Source organism: Calonectris borealis, chromosome 13 (assembly GCF_964195595.1).
Source record: "Calonectris borealis chromosome 13, bCalBor7.hap1.2, whole genome shotgun sequence".
Classification (NCBI taxonomy): Eukaryota; Metazoa; Chordata; class Aves; order Procellariiformes; family Procellariidae; genus Calonectris; species Calonectris borealis.
Window position 1 is genome coordinate 13,633,685 of NC_134324.1, and position 19,708 is coordinate 13,653,392.

The 19,708-nt window shown below is 40.9% G+C and overlaps 1 protein-coding gene across 1 annotated transcript; it reads right to left on the reverse strand.

Moving 5' to 3' along the window:
- Positions 1-10,587: 10,587 nt before the first annotated feature.
- SLITRK4 (SLIT and NTRK like family member 4) lies at positions 10,588-15,440 on the reverse strand. The gene has a single exon (XM_075161815.1). The coding sequence runs from the start codon at positions 15,133-15,135 to the stop codon at positions 12,622-12,624; it is 2,514 nt and encodes an 837-aa protein (XP_075017916.1). The 5' UTR covers positions 15,136-15,440; the 3' UTR covers positions 10,588-12,621.
- Positions 15,441-19,708: the final 4,268 nt, after the last annotated feature.

The window sequence follows — 19,708 nt, forward strand, 5'->3', positions numbered from 1 at the left end:
ACTGGAAGAGGAAGAGGGTGTTCATGGTCTGTTGCACAGTGGGAGGCTTGAGAACTGAGAGGGAGACTGCTTTCAAGATATGCCAGGGTTTATGCATGTGGTATGGGACACAGGGGGTGAAGATGGTGGCCATGTGTGACCACAAAACAGAAGAGAGACTGTGGCATGGAGATTTCACATCATTTTCATGAAAAAAAAAAAAAAGGAAAGATTGTACGACACTGCTTTTTGACAGCATTTCAGCTCTACTGGCTTATGTCTTGAGCTGCTTTACCCTTTAGATATTAGAGTGGCACAAGTCCCATGGAGGTACAGAGGCGAAGACCTTAATTCCCAAGGGTGCAGAGACTTAACTGCACTGACCATTGGTGGGGGGAGCACAAGCACAAGGATGTTGTGTAGCTTCTATGTCTTCCTTGTACTAGGGCCTGTGCTAATCTCAACTCCTCACATAATCACTGCTCCGTCAGCCATGGGAGGTAGAAGCAAACAGCTCAGCTTTTGTGTGATGATGGGGGTAGTGAAGATCCAAGTGGCAGTTTCACTACAGGTTCATAACAACTCTCCCTTTGCAATACAAATACTGCCTGCTGGTGTTTACGCCTGCCTTTTTCTAAACTGAGACAACACATTTGCACATGACTAATCTCTTCATAATGCATTTTACCTCCTGCAAACTGGATATAAATATAATTATTTTTCAAAAGACGGAGAGATCTACCAGATCTTTATATACAGGTTCTTACAGACAACACAATCCATCACCTTTCCATTAAAGAACTATACAAAATGAAATATTTAATAAGTGATAAATTAAATATTAATGGCCAATGCATCACAGAGATCTCTAAAAGTTTACATGAGTATAGAAGTTAGAGTGCTTATTTTTGCAGCAGCTCAGCCTGTTCCCACCTAACTTATTAATTTGCTTGCTAAGTGCTTCACAGGCCTCCAAGCAATCCCATGGCTCCAAAGTCACCTCTAAGCAAAAATTCCAGCTCTAGACCCCCAAACCCAAGTTGTTTCAGTTCCTTTTTTAGCATCTGTCAAATATCCCCTTACCTTACCATAAACTTCTCGGCTTATTTGTGTCTGTCTCCACCACCCACATTCAATTTTACTGTAGTTGGAAGTTGTGGTGGCACAAATAGAAATTATTAACCCCTGGTTTCATCCACACCAAAACAAAACCAGCATCCTCCTCTGCAGAGGGAACTTGAAAGTTTTTGTAGGAAGTTTTGAGCTGGCAGAAGAGGGGAGGCTGAGGAGGATGCAGAGCTCAGGCAGCTGGGAAATGCTGTGTGCAGAGAGGAGCACCCTGCTGGGGTAATTGAGGAGCCAGAATACCAGATGTATTCCAAGATCAAGGCCCTAAACACATTTACTTATTTAACTCCCGTTATCTTTGAAGAGCTGCACACAAAGGACTTCTGAATGCCTGTTCTGGGGTGGGAGGGGGGAAGACCCCAAGCCCTACCCCAAAAGTACTTGCTACCAAGTCCCAGCAGCTCCTAGACCCTGCACCTACGATGATGTTACCGAGCTGGGGTTTAGCAGCTCATCTTTCGGCCAGAGCCTGGTTTCCAGTCTCTAGTGCCAATGTGCAATGCAGCCAGATCCAGTTTCCCAAACAAGCATTTCTGTGTCTATTTCTTTGTGTCTCTCCTACAAGCCTCTCATGTAACACCTCTCCCCATGCCCTGCGTGGCTGTCATCCTTCCCACCGAGGAACACAAGCGAAGACAGCCTGAGGAGGTTAACACCGCTCATTAATCGATCAGCAGAGCCAGTGCTAAGCGAAGCAAAGTGCTGTTTTCCCTCCCGCCCACCACGCCAGGGCTGAGGCTGCTTCTGAAAAAAATCCCTGCTGGGAGAAGGAACAGGCACGCCGGCTGGATTGAACAGCCCACAGAAAGGGATGCTCAGTGACTATGGGGTCAGGCCCTTTAACTGGAAGCGACATCTGGGCCTTTTGCAGAGGTTTTTCTAAAGCCATGCAATACCCGGCTGGCTTTGCATCACCCCTGACAGAAAGAAAAGCCGAGCCCCTCTCAAACAGCCTAAGCACTTCTCTTTCTGCAGCCTGGCATGTAAGTACATATTCTGGGAATTTTGAAAAAGACAGCCCCACTCCCCCCAAATTTGGCTTGCTGACTGAGAGAATTGGGTCCTTTGGGACAGCTGCTGTCTCTCATGGAAATCAGTGGGGTTTTAAATCCTGCATTTTTTTCTCAACACCTGAAAAAAAGCCCCATGGTGGCAGTTCACACAAATAGTTCCACTGACTTCTCAAGAGCAGGGCAAATCCTATAAAGAATGTAAGGTTTCCATTTTTAATCCCCTCCAAAATAGCTTAGGCATGTATGATGGAAGTAGCTGTGAGAAATAATTGCTGCACAGGGGCCCAATTACTCACATACTTCAAAACAAATCAAAACTCCCACCTGGTATGAGTGAAGGGCTTAAAAGGAGTGGGTTAAGAAATGGATAAAAGCATCATTTCAGACCTATATAACTGTCAGTTTAAATTTTTTTTTCTTTATTCCTACTCAAAATTATCATTAACCTAATTGTGTGCCTATCACTGGCATTCTTTGTGTGTGTTTGTTGGGTTGGTTTTTTTTTAACTGTTTTTTTTTAACTGTTTCACATGAATAAAAGCCTCTAAACTCTACAGGAAACTGAATTTTGAAAGGTTTGTATAATGCAACTAATACCATAAAGCCCTGCCCTAGGGTCCATTAGGTGTTTAGAGACCTTCTGCAGTGTTAATGTGCCTTAATATGGCCTGTAAAGGCTACAGACATGGAGAAGTTATATCCTTAACAGAAAGGATTTTGTTACCTTCCTTGGTTTTTTTTAAGAAAAACTTTCTACAAAGATCAACTATAAATTATTCCATGTAGTTTGGGTTGAGTTGGAATCTCCTTGTAGATAAGTCTATGTGACAGAAACACTTCTCCAGCCTTAATTACAGTAGCAGTGTTGAGTGGTGCTGCATTAAACTGACCTTCAGCTTTATGTCAGCTGAGCTAAATAAATAAAAAAATCATAAATTCCCAGCAACAAACACAAGCATATCTTATCATTCACAGTGTGAAGTTGTTACTACAGTGCCATCTTCAGTGCGTTACATAAAGTGGAGTTTTCCTGTAGAGGATTTTTCATTGTTCTTTATAGGTTGGAAATGGATTAAAGGAATTTCTACTGCACAGAAGAATGAGGGAAAAAAGGTGAATTCCTTGTCTCTTTGTTAATGAGAAACAGTGTTGTGATTCAGAAAATAAATAAATTATTGTATATCAGAAGCATATGTAACTATCAGGCAAAACAATCCGAGTCTGGCCACCACAATAGGCTTTGAGATAAAAAATGGTCGTCCTCTTCTGCTGCCAGTGACACTTAGCAACACTGCATGGAGATGACAATTTTGCATGTGAACATGCATTATGGGTAGTACATTAGAAAATCATTAAAAATTGTTAATGCAAGTTTGACTGCACACTATTTACAGACAGGGAAAAAACATACTTCTCCACAAATTTGACAGACGATCTGGTCTAGTTGTACTGTGGCGGACAACACATTTGGTCAAACAAGCTCTTCCAGCCTGGTCACAAACTTTAGTTTGGTTTGGACCCAGAAGTGAAGATTGCTTTTCCTGTTGCAAATTGGACTAGCCCATATATTGTAGTAGCAGACAGCCAAAGAGAGAGAGTCTTACATTCTTGATTACAGAGCTGCTGTGCTGTTCTGCTCCTGTTACTTTGCTTCCCTACAATGTCAAAACAAGGATGTTACTGAGCCCTGCTACAACCTTGTTCCTTGGCCCAAGCCATGGAAGTTCTGGGCCACGCCAAAGAGGTCTGCTCCAGAGGGTATAGGAGAAGACACTTTAGCAAAGATCATTGCCATGCTTCTGTTGTCTCTGGGGACGTCTTGTTTGTGAGGCCCACGGCAAATACCTGCATAAGCAGGCATGAATACATGTTGTTGCTTCAATCCTATATTGCACTAAGAGACACTAGGCAAACTGACCTCATGTGTCATGTCAAAGGGAATATTTGTGTGGAGAAAGGAAATAGGAACCGACTCCAATTCTACATCTTGGTTCCATAACTTGCCAGCATAAGCAAAAACTGCCAGAGGTCCCAATGTTATTGAAAAATATGAGTGATTTTACTATTATAATGCAGATGTTCTCTTTGGAGGGAACATATTTCCTTGTCTCTTTTAGGCTTATATATTTTCTTGCATATGGCTCAGAGCTGTATTGCTCTGTATAGAGAAAACAGGTCTATTTAATGATCGAAGGAGAAAAGTATACAGAAAGAAAAATCTGAACAATAGAGTACTATGTACAGTACAATAGTATTCCCCTTTTGAAATGGATTGTATGCTGATAGTACTCATCATTTGCATACCGCTTTCATTTTGAAAGCATGTTACAAATGTAAAAGAATCCTTACCAACACTCTTTACAATGTGTAATCCTTACTATCTTTACTGTCATATGCTGAAGTGGTATAAATTACTTGACAAAGCTACACAGAGAGAATGCGTCACACTTGTTCTTGTTGACCATTACTTCTGCTAGTTGCTAACTGAGTATGTGACTATTGCAACAAAATCATAAAATCACGTTCATGGCATCGCTCCAACAGCTAAAGTGAAACTCCAAATTCTAGGGGAAGCTACTTAAAAGATAAAACCTCTTAGTGCTTCCATAGCTTATACTCTTGAGAAAGGATTACGGAATAGGGACCTTATTTGTTGGCAGTATCCTAATTCTCTCAAAGTACTTTCTGAATATTTCACCCATTTAAGGCAAAAGTAATTTTCATTGAACAAAAAGAAATCTTAAATATAGGTTATTCATGATGTTGCTGTTCTTTATTTACATCTTAGAAAACCATGGGAATTAAAAGCAAAGTTTTTGCTGGGCATTTGGACACAATCTCCTGATCACATTTGTAAAACTACCAATTTATTGAACGGATCCCAAAAGTAAAGATCTTCACAAGGATAAAACAGTGCAACCACATGGCAATATTTAAGAAAGAAACTATAAGAACTCCAATTATTTCAAAGTGATAACCCCATTCAAAGACATCACCCCTTGTATGACATTTGTACTCATGTTGCTAAATTCATGAAATTGCAGACACACCTCAATAGGAGCTTAAAGACTGGTCCTGAAGAATGCTACCTGATCTAACTTCCATTAAAGCAAACAAGAAGGGAACATTCAAAATCTTGCATTTAATTTCCACCACACAAAAGGCAGCAAGACAGTTAGGATGTATCTTTGCAGCTAAATTGTGCCCTGAGCTGCACATGTTAGTTCCTTGGCTCCCAGGGCATATTCTAACCCAAAAATGGAACAAGTTGAAAAGCTGCATGCTAAAAATACAAAACCAACTGCTTTCTTTCTCTCTCTCTTAGCAAAATACTTGCAAAATACAGATATTACCCAACAATGTGACCATTCTTTAAAATATCTGTATTTTTCTTTTTTAATCCTGAAAAATTCAAATTCAGCCTATTTTGCTTTTCAGAAAAAAATGAAAGTTCTTCTCCCACCCTTCTCCACAAAATTATTTTTGGGTATAAGCAGGTACAGACTGCACATGTACCAGACTGGTGACCTGCAGTTTTATTTGCAGTGTGTAGACAAGAAGAATACCCTGCTGAGAAGAACTCACAGAGTCCATGAAATCCTGCCAGAGAGCAAGGAAATCTGCTGTATGGTACATTGTTTCCTGTAGTTTCTTGCAGTGAAGAGCTCAAAATCTGTCAAAACACTCTGCCCTTTGTGACTCTGCTCATTGAGATGTACTTGCTGTGCAGCGACTCATATTCAGATGTGAGCACTAATATATCTCACGAAGAGAGACTCTACCAAAGAAAGTGCTCAACAAACATTAGATATGGACTAACCTCCATACCCAAACAGCATCCAATGTACACACAAATGTATCCACATCTCAGTTAAAAGCCTCATTAAGAAATATGTATCACATCTGGTTTAACCTAAATAATTTGTCCAAGACTCTTCAGTGAATAGTGACATCAAAACCTAGCTTGCGTAAGTGGGTGCAGATGTCTGCAGGATTTAGTCTGCAGTCTGACTGTCAGGATTCAGTTGACTGAATCACATTTACTTTACACTGTACACTTTACAGTCATGAAAAGCCATGATTGTCCAGCTTCAAAAGCCCGGCATGAATCCTCCTAATGGAAGCTTAAACCATTTCCTACTCCTCTCTGTTTTGGATCGTACATCTGACATGACTCAGAAACCATTCAGGAAAGTCTCCTACAATTTGCCTTTTTTAGCTCGTTTTTGCAAATTGACAAATGGTACTCCTTTGCCTCTTTGGAAACTGCTATTAACCAATGTCTAGACAAACATTCAGCTGTAAGAGATCGGGCACACTGAAGGTGAAGTGAGAGCATGAAGGGGAAGGATGCCCTGGAAGGTCATAGTGCACGCATTTCTAGGAAATTACATGAAATTAAATCAAGAAATGAAATGTTTGTGGTTGAGGGAAAGAGGGAAACTGAGGAAGACTTCTTTGTTATTGTACATATGCAAAATGACTACTAAACCATATAGAGATCACCGTTTTCTGGTTAAACAAAGACCAAAGGGACAATGATGTAACACTTGTGTACCCACCAGAGTTGATTTACAGTATTTTAAGCCTTCACGTACACATGCATAGTTGTATATATATACATTCATATACACACATACAAAAAATTCAGATTTAGTACCAGTCAGGTCTCTTTTTCTTATCTGATTGCAATTTGTGCTTTTAAGAAATTATTTAGTGTTAAATGACTACAAAAAATCACAGCAAGAGAATGAAAAATCAATGTAATACAGCATCAGTCTGTTACTAATGACTGGTATTTTAAACATAACAGACTGCTCAAAATGAACTGTTTTCAGACAATAAATAAATTATCTCAAGTATTACTAATGAACATGAATAAAATTAATGGTAAAATAAAGATACTTACAATAAAGTCCCTACTTAATGAGAAAGAAGAGCAGGGTAAGTTTGTTCCATTATAGGGAGAAAATAAATTGTATTGTTAAGATAACATTTTTATTTTATGTGATATATATCCCAAGTCTATGTATTAAACCTGCAAATTTAAATAGTTTTGTATCCATAGTACATCTACAGGAAGCCCACAGGTCTTGAATAATTGTAGAGTTCGACTGACATCAAACGGACACAGGACTGCACCTACTCTATATTCTGCCCTATGGTTATTTGAAACCAATAACAGCTTTACCACACAAATCAATAGAGCAAAAAGCGAGATTATATTTTATTTCAAGTAAAAAATGACTTAGCTTATTTTTTATTTCAATGACAGATAGATCAGTTCCTCACCTAATATGGTAAATTTCTGCTTTTGTGTTCACTAGAGTAAGGCTGATTTGATTCCATTGAAGTCTATTGAGTTAGTCTGGATTTACACTGGTAAATTTCTGAGATGAGTTTGTCCCTGAGCATTAACATTACTATTTTTATTTTTCAACACAGCATCAGTCAGAATACTTAAGGATGAATGAATTGCAATTAGAAATAAAGACTAAAAAATGGAAAAATGTATTAACAGAAAACTGCCAAGTTCCTCTACATTCAGGAAATCAGTGCACGCATATTATTTTCAAAACATGAATACCTATTCTTGATTATCAAGGTTTTCTTTAGAAAGAAATTCTATGGAATATATACATAGGCTTTTTTCAACTAGTGCTGTGGGTTTGCTTCTAATGTTACACTGCAACTGGCAGTGAAAAAAATCCCTATCAAGTCCCGATTTTCTAGTCCATATCACATTCTGATTCTCATTCACCATCATTATGATGCATGTTAAATCCTACACAACAGGGAATGTTTCATCTCAACATAATTCTGTTCCTGCTCTTCTCCCCTCCCATGAAGATTTTTATTAGGCTTTGTAAAACATTTTTACTACAAAATCTAAATTTGGAAGTTAAACTACCTAAAGACATCTTTTCACCTTTCATTTGTAAAACTAACCTAACCAATTGAAATTGTATATGGATTGATATTTTTCTTTTTGCTAAGAATAAACTAACTTCTTTCCTCTGAAAAATTGTCTTATTCGAAATGATTAATGAGAAGGGAGCAGAATCAAAACAAATACCCCTAGCGTTACGTGATTGTTCCTCTAAGCACTTTTGTGTTGAAGATCTCAGAATCCAACTAAAAACTAAATTCTACTTGTGTTACTAATGCAAAAAAATTTCACTGACTTTGGAGGGAGTATTTGTATAACAGAGGCATGGAGGATTTTGTTCCTGACAACAGAAGATGGAAAAAACTTTCATAAAAAATAATAATAAATTGTCAAGGTGATTAGAAAACATTACTGTTTAACTACTTTATAGATTCTCTTTCATCCATATACAAATGATCGGAAAGAGAATATTGCAGGCACTTAACAAAGTCTAGTTTCAGAATACAACAGTACCAAACAATTTTATTAGTATTTCATACAAATTTTTAAGTCAACGCTGGCTAATATTTTGATGTTGCTGAAGGCAAACAAAATTCATAAACAATAGCTTTCTGTGTTTTACATTGTAAGTAACTATCTTAATTATAAACTAACCTAGAATAGTAATGATCAAAGCAGGGTAAAACAAATACATTTTGTTTTCTTTACTTTATTTCAAAATAGAGTGATTATAAATACATTCTTGTTATATTTCCTTCCCAACTCTTTGGATGCAACCAAAAAAAAAAAAACTCACTGTGCTCATTTCATACAATATCAATGTACAAATCATGCAAAAGGTATTATAGATATTATACCACCATCAAGTTCTGGATGTGTTTTGTTGATTCTGAAACATTTGTTAACATTATTCACAAGGCCATGCCTTTTATACTTTATATCATTATTATGGCTTTTTTCAAAAAAAATCATTTAAAAAAGATTTTTATACTAGATTTCTATATTATTGTCAATCTTGAACACTAAATGCAAAATGTAAATTGTCTAATGGTCTTGCATTCTTGTGCCATGGTGGTTGCTTTCTGATAAAATTGCACAAATTTTTTCTTTTTCAAGGAAACGATTACACTTTATTGATTTTATTTTAAAATAGAAACTTCTTTATAATACAATGAAGACAACAGATTATGTTAACACCTTCACTGATTTAGTTTATGTCTATGGGTCTTAACAGCCATTTTACAAGCATGGCCACTCAAACCAATATAATGAACAGATAGATCTGGTTAGCCACATCCGAAGAGTCACCTTTCCAGACAGACTGACTATCGATTTGAATGGACATTACACTAAAACTGCTGTGCAGACACATACGCTGTTTCAAAACATGGAGGAAATAAACTGACATTAAGGTTGTCATTCAAAGTAACAGTTTCACAGAAATATAGTGTTTTGCCAACTTCTGCATTCTTCACTCACACTATTATGCCTACATATTGCACCATATATGTAAAACATTTAGGAACAATTTCTACAGGAAGGTCCAGATTGTGCAACCTTCATTGATGCTGGTGAACCTACACTCAACTGCATAATCCCAAAAGAGTTACTGGGCTCTATGTATTATACACAATGTTTCTGAGCTGGCTCTTTTTGAAGTCAATGACAAAACTCTATCTAAGCCCCACTCTTGGGCAGGTGTTTAATTATTAGCTCATGAGTAGTATCTCTGCTCATGATTTAGGTTGAGCTTAAACGCTTTACTGGTTTGGGACCTCAATGAGCAAGAAAATCTGACCCAGTCTCATTGGTACAGCATAACGGTTCAGTTCTTCCTCTGTTGATCAGTGAACAGAAAACCTCACCACACCCCACCCCCCCCCAAAACAGAACAAAAAAAAACCCTCAATTTTTTAGCTGAAGAAGGTATCATCATTTATCATTGTTCTTTTAACTCAGGGCAACATGAGCAATAAGCACATCAGTTTTAACATCACTTAAAAGTATTACCTTATTTGCTATTTTTAATGATTTTACCACATGCCTCTCAGCAGCAGGGTATGGGACATGACAGTCTCTGACAATGCATTGAAGTGTGTCAGAAGCCTTATGCCTTGGCAAATCCCAGTGAATCCTGACACAGCCTTCAAAGCCATGCAGGACTGTGCAGAGCAGGCACGGAGACCCATTATTCTCAGCCTACTGATGGAGCCATTATAGTCTATCATGTCAATGCATCTCTAACACTCCTTAATCCACAATCTTGACACAATAAGCTCAGATGTTCTTATTCAGGCCTTGGCCATGTATTGCATCATTGGGCAACCAAGAACTTTTTACGCTAGAAATGCATATGTATATAGCATCTATGTCCTGAAATTCCCTATGACATCCTGAATGAAGTCAATTATTGTGCATGGATAGCAGCAGCTGTCTGAAAGAAACTCAGCCATTAATTTATCTGTTATAATTTTATTACCTGAAGTTATATATATACTTTGTTGTATGGAGAAAAATAATAAAACAACCCTCTTTCTAAGTTGCAAGAGAATAAACAAATGTCTGAAAGTAGAAAAATATTGTCTTGTTTTGCTTTCTCTTAAATAAAGAAGCCAGTGCTTTTTTTTTTTTTGTTTGGTTTTGTAAACTTTGTTAAAAATATACTGCAGGCTGTTTGCCAAGTATCATTCCAGAATAAAAATTTCACAGCAGTGTCATAAAGCCCTGAAATTAGAGGTTTATAATGGAAAGAGCTGACACAGCCTTCTCCACAGTATTATTATTGGGTCTTGCTCTAATATTTGCTAGTTTCAAATTCATGAAAAATGTTCATGTTTATATCCTACTAATCGTAATTGATTTATGGATTGATTATAAAAGGTGTGGAGGGGAAGGTTCTGGAAACAAAGGAGATAGAGGGTTTTATCCAAAGCTCATTGAAATGAATGAAAAAATTCCTCTTCAAATCAAAGAACTTTTGTTAATCTCATATATTTGCTGTATAATGCTTTACCAATATATCTCCAGTCTCATCTCAAGGTACCATCTATCAGTGAGATACAGTGGGGATTTTCCATTCTCCTGACTACTTTTTTTTGCTAGCTATTCAGATTCAGCTTTCACAAAGGCAAGTTTTTACTCTCTAGATACGAGCTACACAATACTCTGAACTGAGACCACTATATTCATTTTACACTGTGGTTTTTAACAGACATGATTTGCCATATTGTTCACTGTTCTGATCAGTTTTTTTCTGACTGACAGCAGCCAAACATAATAAGAACAGAAAACTTAGGCATATACAATTAAAATATTACCCTTACCATGAATTCCTGTAAATACTTGTAGTGAAAACTATTTAGATTAAGCTGTAGAGCCCTGAAAAGCAAGACAACTGATGGCAAATAATTGCCTGAGACATCATACTAAAAAACTAATGAATCTATTTTAAAATGCACCATTGGTAACAAATCTGAAATAAGATAATATGCTAATTTCACAAGAATAGTACAGAACAATTTTATTATTATTATATCTGATCACTTAATTCTGGATGATTCTATACATTACATCCCCAGTTTCTGTTTGGTATATTGTTCTGTTTTTATTTATACTGAATGATTAATGCATTGTGATCAGGAAAACAAGTCAGGCATATTAAATACATATTAAGGAGTACATATTTTTCCTATTTAGTATACAAAGTATTTCATAAATATGAATTATATTACAAAAATAATTTCTGCTACGCTCACACAGTAAGCACTTTGACAATTTTGGACAACCTGTTGGGGTTGCAAGTGTTTCACGTAAGTGAGAAGGAGCTCTAGTTTTAATTGGAGATGAGTCTTACAACAGATTCTGCATAAACATCAAATATTTTCTTCAGATGCCACAAATACTGCAGAAGTCAGTTTGAACTATTTTCTTTCTTTTTTTTTTTTTTTAATTTTATGTATAGACATGTATGCTTCAAGTGGTCAAATTTATTTCATAGGTATGTAATGCATGGTATATTTTAAACAAATATTTGCACAATTTAACATGATAATTCCAGTGGTTTCAAGATGCAGGCCATAAATGTAACCAATTTATACATACTATCGAATGTTCTCTCTTTGCATGCTTGTTACTTTTCAGATAATCTTTAAACAGTGCCATTACAACACCACAAATCAAAGGATTACTCCAGTTCCACCAACTTAAATCCACGTGCAGGATGAAGGACCCAGCTGAAGTACAAATACCAGTACCAGGTTTCTTGTGTTTGTTCTAACAAATCACAAGGAGACGATGGTTTTGCATTTAAGGTACAAAACATATATGCCTCTTGAGGTTAAATTCAGTGTAACGTGTATAAAGCATCCCTTTGGCAATAGAGTTTGCAGTATCCCTACAGGATTCCACAGGGCATGAGCTTTATGTAGTAAAATCTATTACGGAAATTCTCCTCTACTTGACAAATCATATGCAGCTACAGTTAATCAGACACCCTTGGATACACCTGCCTCTATGCCTACCAATATAATATAGTATTTGGAAGTTAAAAGTCAACAAAAGGCACTTTCATCATTAAATAAATGTCCTCTGTAGGCAATAAGATTGCATGACCTATATTTTATTCAAAGCTGTTTGTTCTTCAAGGACTTGTAGGTAGTCAGGTGAACCTTGAAGTTTAGCTTTTAGTTCAAAATATTCACTTTTTCTTTGTTCTACCACAATTTTACTATGATTACCACCTATTAAAGATTTCTTAGTTTTTTTGTCTTGTTGTTTCTCTGGATAACGTATTTCAAAGCCACTGACCCCTATGCTGTTGTATTCTTTTTTACTTTCAAGAAAATTTTGAATAAATACATTGGAATCCCTCCCAGGGAATAACTCATCCAGTTCATCGATTGTGCTAAGTCTTTTTCTGGTATCCACATGCAATAAATCTTTCTCCTTGTCATTAATGTTTCTCAGAATGACTTTTTGCCCTGGTGGGTCAGCAAACGTGAAGCCTGTTTCAGACTCTTTTAAGCCACAAGTATGACTTTTGCTCATCTGCTCAATGGTTTGAGGAATGAAGGCCTCTGCACCTAGTCCGTCTTTTTTGTTTGACTTGTGATCGTGCTTTCTTAGCTGCAGTTGCATAGAACTGCATTCTTGGTTTCCAATTCCTTCGTGCTTTACAGTTGGTTTTTTGTTGCGCCGAAGCACAAAAACAAGAAGACAAAAAGCAACAAACACTGTTAAAATAAGCACAACTAATATGCTTAAGATTAGGATGGACAATGGAACTGGGCCACCAGGAGGACTCCGAACTGGTCCCAGTGGTGTTGTAAAAGTAACAGCAGGCATAGGACTAGTGAACAGAGCAGATGGCTTGTTTAAAAGTTTAGGACAGAGGATCTCATTTTTCAGAGACTTAAGTTCAATGTTAGCAAACTGTACAGGTGTTTCACATTTCAATTCCTTCACCACAATACCTTCATTTAGCTTTTCAAGCCACAGTTTTAAAGCAACTAAATCACAAGTGCAGTCCCATGGATTACCTTCCAAATCAATTTGTGTAAGAGATTTTAGCTGATCAAGAACGCCACTTACAGGTAAATACATGAAATGATTGTTCCTCAGATTCAGTCTAGCAAGTGGTGCACCAGCAAAAATGTACGCTGGCAAGCTCCGTAGAAGATTGTTGTTCAGGTAGAGCAACTGCAAATTTGGCATTAAGTCAAAGGTGCCTGCTAGGATTTCTTTGATAACATTGTATTCCAAATACAGATATTGCAAGTTGTGGAGGCCAGTAAACATTTCTGGGCTCAGACGCTCTATCTGATTGCCATTGAGGTACAATCTCCGTAAATTTGTAAGGTTGCGGAAAACTTCTCCTTTGATCACTGAAATCCGATTGCTGCCTAAATGTAGCAAATCCAGCCCCTCAAACTCAATGAAATCTGTAGTGTCCACATCCTTAATATAATTGCCATTTACATGCAGTTTCTTGGCATTTAAAGGTTTTGGTACGAGTTCGGCCATTGACTCTATATTTCTTTCTTGGCAATTTACACTTAATCCCAAGTCTGAAGGATGCGTTTTGCAAACACAGGGGACTGGACAAGGAGTTAAAGGAGGCACCCTGGTCTGGTAAGATACGATTTGACTGAGGTTGCGATTAGATAGTGCTTTGCCTGCTACTATGCCCGAGATCTTCGAAGGATTTGTAGTCTTTGGCGGCTTTGTGACTAATCTGTGCACTGATGTTTGAGTGGTGTGGCCGTTCGGTGTGCTGTAACCAGGTTCCAGCTGTGAGGGAGGCAGAATGCGCACATCAAAATCACTCCCTGTCCCCATGGAGCACAGCTCTTGCTTGTTGGTTTCTTTCAACAGCCTTCCATACAAGTCACTGGGTGTTTCACAGATAGCTTCTCCAATGTAGATGTTATAGGGCATGTTCTCCAGCCACGCTTTCAAAGGCAACAAATCACAAGTACAATTCCAGGGGTTGTCTTCCAGCTGCAATTCGACAATTCGCCCAATGTGTTCCAGAACTCCAATGTATGGAAGCTTCTGTATTCGATTCCCTCGTATATCCAGATGGGTTAGAGAAGCAAATCGAAAAATGTTATCGGGAAGGAATGAAATCAGATTGTCATTAAGGATCAGGACTTTCAGCTTGTGAAGCTTATTGAAGGCTCCCCGTTCAATAAACTTGATTAAATTGTAGTCAGCTTGGAGATACTCCAAGTTCTCTATGCCAAGGAAAGTGTCAGCTCGGAGAATCTTTAATTCATTGTTGTTCAAGTGCAACTGTTTTAATGCACTAAGACCCATAAAGGCCCCTCCCTCAATGTTCTGTAACTTATTATTACCCAGTTGCAAGGACACTGCATGTGTAAAATTAAGAAAGGTATTTGGATATAGAATAATTAGCAGGTTGTTTTGAAAGTTGAGGTGGTAAAAATTAGACCATGGTGGTTTAAGCTGATTTGGTCTGTAGACTGCAACCTTCTCACAGTTGACGTAGAGTACATTCTCAACTGACACACAGGAGCAAACATTGCAAATTTCCACAGATATATCAGCATCTGCAGTTGTAGAAGAAACTGGAGATAACAGAACCAGAAAGAGCCACAGAAACATCTTCTTGTGATCAGCAAGCAACCTTAGGCTCCTGAACAAAGATAAAGAATCTAAAGAAGAAAGAAGGAAAGAAAAAAAAAAGGGTTTTCAGTTGTCATTGTTCCAAAACATCATTTGGGTTAAAAATTGTATTCTACTGAGCTACTGTACCTGCCAAGGATTACAGATAAACTACAAGCACTGAATTTAAAATAACACGAAAGATTTTAACAACCAAACAAATATATGAGAGCTAAAAAGATTTCAAATACAGAATGTAAATCTCTGTAGACAAACACAAATAACTCTGAGGTCTGTCAAATATATTTCTCTCTCTTGTACATGCCAAACATGCATAACTAACAAAGTAAAATAACCAAAGGAGATTCCAATTTTATGCATATTTACTCTCCTCAATCCTGCACTGCTCATATGTTGCTGTGCATTTCAGGGATATTAAACACAAATGCTCATGTTATGCGTGCCCAAACATCTGGGTTGGGATAGCACAATACAGAAAGCATGAAGATGCAGACACAAAAAGCAATGTCAATACTCAATGTATGTATCTATAGCATCAACACATACAGATTATCATTACAATAATAGTGAGATTCACTCAAGGGATACATAGGCATGCACACACATTGTTTCTGTCACTTATTATACCCAGTTTAAATAAATAGGTGGAAAACTGATCGCAGAAATAAAATGAACTATCCACAAAACAAGAAGATCAGCTCTGAGTGACCCATGGAAGCACACAGACATGGAAGAAGCATGCATAGGCATGCAGCCCCGTCCCCAGGAATAACAACAATACCCTGACTTGCAGGGCAAAACAAATTCACAGTTCACCAGCCTGACACTACTGAATCCTGAGAAGAACTTTTTTTTTTTGTAAAACATTATGAAATTTGCTCTTATCCCTGCACTGATACAGAGGTGGCTTTCAAGAACCTTTCACATATAGTCAGGCCGGCTGAGCTGCCATTTTTTACACAGAACTGGAGCCACAGCATTTCCTCTGAGTTAGAAGGTAGGTTTTTTTTAAAAAACAAATCAGTCAATAATCAATACGTTGTTCCCCCACCTTCCCCATTCCCCTCATTTCCCAACTTGTCCCTTTCATTTCCTGCTGTGGGAAGCCACCGAGTTGGCAGGAGGGAGCCGGGATGGAAGTGGAAAAAGCAGGAGCCAGCTGGAGGGAGCAGAATCGGGCTGGAGGGAGCCGCAAGGAGGGGAGGATGCGCCGGGGGACCTGGAAGGGAGGGCAGCGGAGGGACGAGGGAGGAAGGAAGGAAGGGAGGACAGAAGGACAAGAGGGAGAGGGAAAGCTGAGAGGAGACAAGGAAGGAAGAGGGGAAGGGATGGCTGAAGGGGTCAAGGAGGCCGCGGTGAGGGACAACGGGGAGAAGAGAGAGCGGAGCAGCCGCTGCTGATCCCCGCAGGCTCCCGACCATGGCCGCGGCGAGCGAGCCCACAGGGGCAGCCCGGTGCCCCCGCGCCCCCACTGCTCCATCTCCCTCCCCCTCCCAGGCGCCGTCCCCCGTATCCCTGCCTCGCGCACGCTCGAGTCCCCTCTTCCTCCTCAGCCCCGGGGCCCCGGCCGATGCCGACCGGGCACATTGCGGGCGCTGCGCGGGGCTGGCGGCGGGTCGGCGAGCCCGGCCAGGAGTGCAGGCACTACCGCAATTTTTTGCCGCAACCGGCTCGGCTGGTGCCGGCTCCCCTCTGTCGTGGGCGCCCCGTCGCCCTCTGCCTCCCGGCGGGGAAAGGCAGGAGGGACACGGGCGCACACACACAGCACGCACATGCCGGCGGGGAACGGGCACAGCGCGGCGATGCAGCCCAGCATCCCTTCACCCTCCCTTTGCAACAAGCCACAACCGTAGTCCCCGCCGCCAAATGCTCCCCACCCTCCTTCGGCACCTTTGCAAAGTCCAGCCCGCAGCACATTCACACACCCCCTTCCCCCGGCCCTACTGCACAGATCCTGCCCCCCCGTCCCTCCCACACCTCCACCGGCTTATCCGGGCCGCCCGGCCCCAGTCCCTCCGCTTCCCCGGAAAGGATGGGAGCGGGCAGCGCTGCGCCGGGTGCCCCTGGCCCGGGGCTCCGGGAGGCGGCCGGCTGGCGGGGAGAGGCGAGCGCGATGGCAGAGAGGCTACGGCAGGAAGCCGCTGTCGCCTCGTCTCCCCCCGCCCCCTCTCCCCCCCGCTTTAAAAATAACAGCAGTAATTATTATAGCGATGAAAATAAAACCTTCAGAATAATTAAAAGAAATTAAAACGCCAACGTAAACGCAGCACCGCCCGCACTCACACGCCCGGCGGGGCGGCCGGCCGCCCCCGGCGATGCCCCCGGCGATGCTCCCGGCGGCGCTCCGCGGCGAGCCCGGCACCTTCCCTACCTCGGCGGCCGGGGTCGCCGCGGCCCTGCTCCGCTGCGCTCCACCGCTCTCCCCGCGAGGTCTCCCCTCCGGCAGCTCCGCGCACGCACCGAGCAGCGGGGGCAGCCGGGCGCCCGCCCGGGCGAGCACCCCTGGCCGCGCTGGGTGCCGAGGCGCGGAGCAAGGCGAAGCCCGGCGCTGCAGTACCCCGGCGGGCTCCGCCGCATGCAGCAACCCCCTCGCTGAGCCCTGCCCCGACACCGCGGTCTCCCGCACACATGCGGGGAGAGGATCCCTCTGCACACGGGCACCCGCTCCCATCGCACTGCTCTCGCCCACCCCTTGCACGCAGAAAGAGCCCCCTCCCCTTCGCCACACGCACACTCGCACACACATATGCACGCACGCACCAAGCGCTCGGGGGCTGCTTTGGAGGGGAAGGAGACGCCGCTCCGGGGGAGCAATCCCAGCGCATCGCAACCGCGAAAACCTCTCCCGCACGCCTGGAGGCGCGCCGCGCCGCCGTTACCTTTCCCGGGGAGATGCTGGGCTGCGCCCCCGCGGAGCTCAAGCGGGCGCGGCGCGGCGGGAGGCGCCCCCAGGGGCGGCGAGAGCGGCGGGGCCCCGGTGCCGCACCGGGCGCCTTGGAGCTGCCATGGGCGGCGCGCAGCAGCTACAAGTGCAGCCCGGGGCACAGCCGGGACGGGGCCATCCCGCCCCCGCTCGCCCGCCCAGCGCCTGGGTGCGCGCCGCTTAGCACCGCGGCTGGGAAAAGCGGAGCGGGGAAGGAAAGGGAAGAAAAGAAAGGACTCTTCCCCCCATCTTTTCTGACGATCTTCCCCCCCGGCTTGAAACAAAAGTAGAGGTGGAAACTGAGTGGGCAGGATGGTAACGTTTGCTGCATTTAATGTGAATTGCAATTATGAACAAAATTGCTGTGAGAAGACATACCCGACCCGTTCTTGAGACAACACAGCTATTTGTGTATCTCATTCTTTGTGGTTAGGTGAAATTCTTCCTCTGCTTAGGTAACAGCTGCAGTCTGATGAAAAAAAAATCCTCTAATGTTATGCACTTGTGCAAAACAGATTCTGCTAATTAAGAACTCCTATTTACTCTACCTTTCATAATATACTTTAAAATGGTAATGCATACCCCCAAACAAGGTGTCATCTCTTTCCAAGGCAGAAGAGTCAGTTAACCAAATTAAATCTTGCAAGGGGAGTTCAACTGCTTGTCCTTTACTGTGAATGCTAATATAATTCAGTTAGAAAACTGTTTATGTATTGCACACATACCAGTTGTGAGTCCTAGTTCTGGGCAGTAAACATCAGGGAATGGAAAACAGCAACTGCTTTCTTCATTTACAGAAATGAAATAAATAGCTTGCTCCAAAGGCTGACTGCATCTAATTGAAATAATTGCAGAATGTTATTTTGCATTATGCGGATAGACTGATACCTGAAAACAAATGCAGCTGAGACATCAATAATTTGCATATCACAACAGAACTGAAAGTGATCTGTGATTAATATTCAGCCAATTAAAAACTGAAGTCTTTAAAATGTAAACTCGCTTAATTATTGAACTATTAACAGAGTACTGTTCACATAAAAGGGAATGCATATATATAAAGGGCCCAGTTGAGAAGGATTTTCATATAGCTTAAGCGGAATTTTTCAAACTCTATTTAAATAAACTTATGGAAGAGAGAGTAAAGGTCTAGAATAAAATTCATTTAGGAAGATATCTGGTTTATAAGTCTGTTTTAACAACAGGCACAGAAATGCAGGTGTAAAGATCAAGGTGCCAGTTTTGTTTAACCATCTACATTAAGCTGGATGTTAAACTAATTCCTTGCTTGTTTAGTAGGTATATAGACAGTATCAAAGACAGATCACTACTCCCACCACCATTCAAACAACTGCTTAGAGACCGAATCAAAAATCAAACAAGGAGCATAATAAAAGATCATACTTTAACCAAGTAAACTGTGAAATGAATAAGTATTTAAGAGAACTGAAATTGCACTAAAATCCTTGATGTTTCTGTTATAAGTGGCTATTAACAACAACATGTGTTTATGATGTTGTAGAACTTATCTGAGAAGGAAACTTAGTTATGCAACACAATTTCATTATTAGGATTTTAGTGTGTCGTATTTTTATATTTATTTTTAATTTACAGTCACGAAAAATAACT

Bases quoted from the DNA above. Each gene is read 5' to 3' on its own strand.
- SLITRK4 (XM_075161815.1), bottom strand. From the start codon at position 15,135: ATGTTTCTGTGGCTCTTTCTGGTTCTGTTATCTCCAGTTTCTTCTACA.